This window comes from Corella eumyota, chromosome 6 (assembly GCF_963082875.1).
Source record: "Corella eumyota chromosome 6, kaCorEumy4.1, whole genome shotgun sequence".
NCBI classification, from domain to species: domain Eukaryota; kingdom Metazoa; phylum Chordata; class Ascidiacea; order Phlebobranchia; family Corellidae; genus Corella; species Corella eumyota.
In genome coordinates, this window is record NC_137495.1 from 10,395,576 (window position 1) to 10,402,553 (window position 6,978).

Sequence of the window (6,978 nt, forward strand, 5' to 3'; positions counted from 1 at the left end):
ACTCAGCTACTTGCTATTTTTTTCTGGATAGGTGATAATAGTAAGAAAAGAGGCGAAAGCAATGATAGTAGATATCAATGTAGGTTAAATATATAATTGCAGCTTGGTGGATAGTCAGTTTGATATTCTGTAGTCTAAATAAGATGTATAAGAGATAATTCAGGCTCTAAACATAATTCATAATTCTGAAAACATAATTCTGAACATAATTCAGGCTCTAAAGTGAGTGATGACGTTACGGAGTCTTCCTATATATCTTCAGCGGATGATACAACAATCCCTTATCAAAATGTTTCAATAAATTTTGATCAAATTAATTCAACCGCACCATTGTCTATTACTAAAAATATTGAAAAACCAAAAGAAAATACCACTTTTAAACAGGCGATAATTTCATGGGTTGTAAGTGAAAAAAGTGTTCCGAAATTAGCAGTTTCCAATCTTTTGACAACAATACATGATTTTCATTCAGAACTCCCTTTTACGTATAATGGCATACTGCCTTCCCCCCTGCTTCACTATGAACCAATGAATACACAAACAAAGCAACAAAAAAATTAAAAAAATGGATAATAATATAAAAAATCAAAAAGCAGCTATTGTCTAAAAAATCTTTGTAATGTTCCAAGAATGTTATTTAAAACTTCTCGATTCATTCTTCCTTCATCTCTGTTCATTCTTCCCTCCTCCCTGGTGAGCTCCCGGTCATTCGCTCCCTCCTGTAATCCCATTACAAGCTCTGCAATATCAGGGTCTGCAGTAGCTTCTGTAAATAAATTAAGTTTTAAAAATTTACATATGCTGTAGTTTTAATAGGGCACATAAGTGTACTCAAAAACAGTTTAATAACAAATTTAAATCAAATTTGACTTGCTTCTTTTATGACTTCTTCTTCGTTCTGGTGCACCAGAAAGTGAGGGACCTGCCATTCCAGAGCTTGAGGGCCCTGGTATGCCAGAAGTCAGGGCCCTGCCATTTCAGGGGTTAAGGGCCCAGGCATGCCAAAAGTCAAGGGGCCCTGGCATGGCAGCAATTCCTAAAGGAAACAAAATTACCAATTAATGGTATGTGAAGTGATTTTACTAAAAAATTAAACTGTTTAAACATTTGCTATACCTCCATGTTGTAGTTCGTCAGCTTCAGTTGTAAAATCCAACAAAAGCGGTTCAGAAAATACTTTGGGTGGGCCTTCTCTAGATATATAAGCTTTATAATTACACCCTGTAATTATATACAGCTGGCCTCATAAAATTTAATGGTAGGCAACTGCCTGTCTGTCACCTAAAATATATAAAATCAGCAGGATCACACCAGGGGGGCCAGTAAAATAAAAACTGAACTAATAAATCGAAAACTGTCGTAAAAATAACTTATTTTTGCTTCACCACTAAATCGGCCCAATGATCATATAACCAATGATACGCAACTCTCTCGTTTTGCCCATTTTCATATCTTCCTGGTCACGCTCCAGTAAAGTACAAAAACATTTGGCGCCGCTATTACAAAATCTTATAAAAGTTCGTATTTTTTATAGATTTTGGTAAGTTATTAATACATTTTATAAAATATGGCCAATTTTATTGACTGGAGGAGTGACGTAGTATCTGTTTGTGTGGATGTTGAGACATTAGAGCAACTTTCAATATTTATAGAGGATGACAGTGGGCAAACGAGACCAGTCTTACCGGCCTGTTCTGAAAATATAGCTTTGCCAGCCTGTACTAAACAAAAAGGGATTTGGACAGCCGATGATATTAAATTATGTTGTTTCAACTTTTAATTCTTTTGTATCAGCGAACGCCTTGTTTTCTAAATTTAGCTTTGATGGAATATCAATCACCCCCAACCTCTTTAGTTCACTTCTATCAAGAAAAGATGCCTTAAACCTAGAAAACTATTTGATAAATTTATTTTAATTCTTAAGTCCGAAAGTTGTAAAGAAAACAATCAAATTAATGTTGTCACTTTGGATGATCTGTATATTTTGGAGTATTTGGTGGATACATTTTGCAGAAGTTAAAAAGAAAAACCAATGTTGAATCGGAATATGTCTTTCTTGAAAATTTGTGTGACTCTAATAAGTTGTTTAGGTGCATTAAACAACACCGATTTTGGTTCTTTAGTGATGCCTATTAATGAATTAACAAATATGTTGGTTAATTTAGAAAAAAAGTTTTAGATTATTTTACTCGCACAAAAACACCCTGACAAAAGTAATTCAGCAAGTTGATGTGCAGAAGTATTGGGATCTTCTCTGTTTAAACTGCACTGAGGCTAACATTTCAAGTGAAAAAAATATTGTATCAAAGTTTTGTCATTTTTTTATTAAAATTCGCTGTTACCAAAAGGCAAAAAAAATAAATATGGCCTTTCAACTGACAAAATATCAGTTTACGAAAATCCTTAAAATCATAACTTACACTTGGTGATCCAATGTCTTGATTACGAGGAAGAGCCTCTGTCCTGCTCTAACAAATAAACCTCCGAAGCGTAATAGGCTTGGTAAAGGTAGCAGGACAGATCAAGTTTTATACTTGAGGCAAAAGGCTATTTATGATAGTGGTGTGCATAAAAAATAAGACAAGCTTTGTATATAATTTCTTTACGGATATTTATTTTTTTAAATATATATATATACAGTTTTAAATACCAACAAATAATATGTCTCGTATTTGCTGCATTCCATTTTGCAGCAATCGATCACCAGCATTTTCCCTTTTTCGAGTCCCATCGAAGCGTTTTTTACCTTTTACCCACCCGAATTAATAAATCATATAAGTTAATATAAGGTTTAGTTTATACCTTTGCTGAGTAATTAATTTTATTTTCTCATTGTAAAAATTCATACCTGGCTAGCTATATCAGAAATGTAAACTTGGGGTTGTCTTGCAAAAGACAAAAGCCCATCAACATGGTCTCTCTCAGCACTTTCCTGCCGGAGTAACATTTTCATGTAATAGCATACCCCATGAGGGCAACAAAAGTGTACAACACCACCTGGGTAGCATTTAAACAGTTTTTTAACCATGCAATGATAAACAGAACTTTTAAATTAAAAATTACAAACCTGCACATTTTTTTTAAGGATTTGTATACTTTGGGATATACATCCTTAAAAAGCACAAGTTCGTTCAACCTATTTATCAGATCTTCCTTGCTTCCTTTTTTGTCGATGCCAATTTTTATACATAATTCCTGTAAGCTTTCACTTGTTGATTCCTAAATTTTTAAAATGTGAAACAATGATATCAATTCAAAGCAAGAAATCAAAAATACCATAATAAAATACATAAAGAAAAGCAACAACATTAACTTACCGATGGGTAATTATGCAAAGCATTTAAAATATCATCTTGTGATATGTTTGAATTAGAAGTTTTTTCTGATTTTGTACATGTTGGCTGGTTAAGTACTTTTCCCTTTATGTGCTCAGTGTTTAGCAACCGCGGACTATTTGCTGAACCAGGTCCCATCTATGGAGAAAAATTTTGGTGACAAGTTTTTAGTTGCCATGGATTGTTTTTTGATCCTTTTAAAATTACACCATGTTGTTAATAAAACATTTTCCTGCTGTTTTTATTGCACAAAAAGTATTTACCATAAAAGCCCCTGCCAATTATTTCCTTTGTATATTTTTGCCACATTACTTCAAAATCCACATGATCGGTGCACAACTCTATGTTAGCTGTAAGAGCTTCGACTGTAAATAGAAACAAATAAAAAATAAATTAGGTTCATTTAATTTCAAAAAAAATGTTTAATATTTAAAAAAAAATATATTGCAAAAAATATTTTTTGACTTAAAAAACTAAACAAAATTTATTTAAAAACCTGGACGTTTAAAAGTGTTGGACCAATTGCCATCCCCAACCAAAATATTTGGAAAATTTCCACATTTAGCACAGCAAAAATCATAAACATAATTTTGCAGAGCCGCAAAATGCAATACAGCATTGCGAATATCATTTATTGGAATGGTGTTGCAATTATCAAAAAATATTGTTTTCAAATTTCTTTCAACCGCAATGTGATTCTTTTGAAAAATTCCACAGGAATTGTTTTTTCTGATAGGAAATAATTCATTAACTTCTGGTCCATCTCGGTTGGTTCTTGAGGTAAACTGTAACAAACATAAAATCAACCTCTGTTTGTGTAAAATGTTATTTTAAACACGTGTGCAAACCTGTTTGTTTGTTGAGATAAGATTTCGGGGTAGTAAGTCAAGGAGAATGCCTTTGCAATATTTTCTCATGCATGCAGGTTCGCTGTTCACCTGATTTGGGGCATTATTGACAATACCAAATTGACATCTCGGTGTCAAAAGTTACCCTCACCCTTCGTAGTTTTGCATAATAAGTTAATTCGTTATTAAAAACTGAGAAATATTTTAGCTGGTCTGAATAACCTAAACTAGCAAAATCACCACAAATTATTAGTGGCTCATTAATCAAACTGGCTTTTTTGAATAAATTTTCATAATTTTCCAGTGATTGCTTTGGCTTAAGTCATTAAGTTGAAATAACTCGTGGTCAGAATAGTCTGCATATTTTGTAGCCTCAAGGTGAGGGCATTCCATTCCTGGAGTAAAGTTTCTGCTGTTTTTTAACAGGGTTTCACAATCTTCATTAGTGCATTGTGATCCCAAAATCCGATGTTTTCTAACATGAATCGGGGCCAAAGCACCCCTGTTTGCACAAGCAACGAAAAAAATACCAGAATCCTTATTGATGCATACGGCTGGCCTTTCGGTCTGCACTATGCCATGAGCTCTTTCCCCATGTCTTCTTAAGGAAACCAAGTGTTGGAATGACTGACTACAATGACGACATTCATATTCTCCATCTCCGACAACTAATATTTGTAAAACCATGAAAAATTATTTTATTTAAGCAAAATTTTATACAATTTATAAACAAAGTTATTGCGATTTTTATATATTTTACATTTAACTTGTTATGTATTGACAAACTAATACTTTAATAGTAAATAATTTTACCTTTTAAATTAAACAACGTCTTTTATTTTTGAATGACATTTATTGTAAAATGAGCTAGTATAATTTATAATCAAGCCCTAAATTTTTGTTATTTGTAATAAATGCTTATTATTAATTAAATAAGTTGGGTATTTGTTATTATTAACTAAGGTTTTTATAATCATGGTTTTAAAAGGGACCTACATTTATAAAAAATTATGTCAATTATATATTATACGCATATTATAGTTTATAAATCTCTTTAAAAAAAATTATGTATATATATTAAGCTATTTACATTAAAAAATTATTTTGACAAAAGGTTTGTAAATTTTTAAGACAAAAAATAAAACTTCACAAACCCTTTGTTTTTTCACATTCTTTCTTTGTAACTTCAGGAAGATTTCTTGTATCTGCATAAGAATTACAAAATTTGGTTGGTTACAAATAATCTGAGTAACTTAATTAGTTATAACCAAGGGTTACCCTACCTTATTTTACTTCGTGCTTTTGTAAATGCCTAACAAAATGTGCTTTTCTTGAAAATATTGAAGGACATACAGGACAATGATAGTGACTTCTGCCTGCTTCACTTTTACTTGCTTGTGTAGCACACATTTTTCGGCATGACAATATTCGACCTATAAAATAATAAGTTTAAGAAGCAAAAATTGAAATAGCTTGTTTTAAAATTTATTATCTATTTTTAAAAATTATTTTTCTAATTTAGAAAGAGAAAATCAAAAATCCTAAAAAGTTTTGGGTGATATATTTTACAAAAAATCTTTTACATTATGTAGCAATCAAAATTTAATTAAGGCTGAGTCAGAACTGCTGAATAAATCTTTGCTGTTTTTTTAAACATAGCTTTACATACATTTTAATAATGATTTTAAGAACTTGTAACTTACCTTCTTCATTTTTGTCATTTGTAAACTTTACTGAATATAGGAAATGCCTTTTGAAGTGTTTTATAAAAAAATGGATTTTAAATCAAGCATTATCCCGCCTTTATCTAGTTTTTATTTAATAAAATAAAAATTATAACACCTTTAGCCACCTAAAAAAACAAATATTTCTGGTAAAATTAGTTGTTGTATTAGGAAAATTTCCGATTAAGTAAAAAAATGTTTTTTGCATTAAAAAAAATGTTTTACAATTTCAAAACACTTAACTGTGTTTTTTATTAAATATTTAAGTTATGTTTTAATAAATTTATAGTTGTTCTAAATGAACTATTATTTAATATTTAAAAACGTTTTTAGTTTTACGAAAGGCCAATTTCAACAACTTTTTAACAAACGTCACATTTTACAGCAGGACTTTTACGTCAGACTTTAGGGAGCCAATAAAAAAGGGAAAGTTAAAAGATGTCGTGCCTAACAAAATTCGCACCAAAAAAGCACGAGTTTTTGTTTTAAAGATAAAGTCGACCAATTAATATATTGTATTTAAATGTTATTCTAATACCAACCAAAAATCTATAACAAAAATGTAAATAATGATTAAGTCACTGTGAACATAATAAAGCATCTTTGTTAACAACTTTGCGTGGCGCAGTTGCATAATTACTGTTATTTTAGGCGTATCACCCTGCGGTTAATATAAAAAAAAACAATATTTTTTTTTAAATTGATAATTTTTAACGTGGTAATAGTTGAAAAAATTTTGTTAGATATCGCTAAAGCAATTTGTATATTTGACTTGAATTTGTTTATTTTTTTAAACTAAATCAAATTTGCACAAAATTATAGTTTAAAGTTTAATTGTTAAAGACCTTTTAAAATTAAGTTAAACAAAATAATAATGTAAAGGTTTTATGGGTCATAAACAGAATCCAAAACGCAATTTAACTTTTTTTAAGCACTAAATTTTAACAAAATTAAAAATAGGTCAAAGTAATTATTTACCATAGGCTATTTCGCACTTCGCAATAACAGACTTTTAGGAGCCAGAATAAAATAGGTGTGAATTAAACATGCTTTTTTTTGAAAAAACCTGTT

General features: G+C 30.5%; 1 protein-coding gene across 1 annotated transcript; it reads right to left on the reverse strand.

Moving 5' to 3' along the window:
* Nucleotides 1-596: 596 nt before the first annotated feature.
* Nucleotides 597-5,895, reverse strand: LOC145755817 (uncharacterized). The gene is made up of 15 exons (XM_082572060.1): nucleotides 5,887-5,895; nucleotides 5,496-5,616; nucleotides 5,338-5,388; nucleotides 4,556-4,851; nucleotides 4,300-4,499; nucleotides 3,832-4,142; nucleotides 3,599-3,700; nucleotides 3,497-3,529; nucleotides 3,318-3,352; nucleotides 3,072-3,219; nucleotides 2,849-3,000; nucleotides 2,190-2,274; nucleotides 2,031-2,129; nucleotides 1,117-1,221; nucleotides 597-766 (listed from the first exon to the last, which is right to left on the reverse strand). The coding sequence occupies exons 1-15, from the start codon at nucleotides 5,893-5,895 to the stop codon at nucleotides 597-599; spliced, it is 1,917 nt and encodes a 638-aa protein (XP_082428186.1).
* Between the last annotated feature and the right edge of the window lie 1,083 nt (nucleotides 5,896-6,978).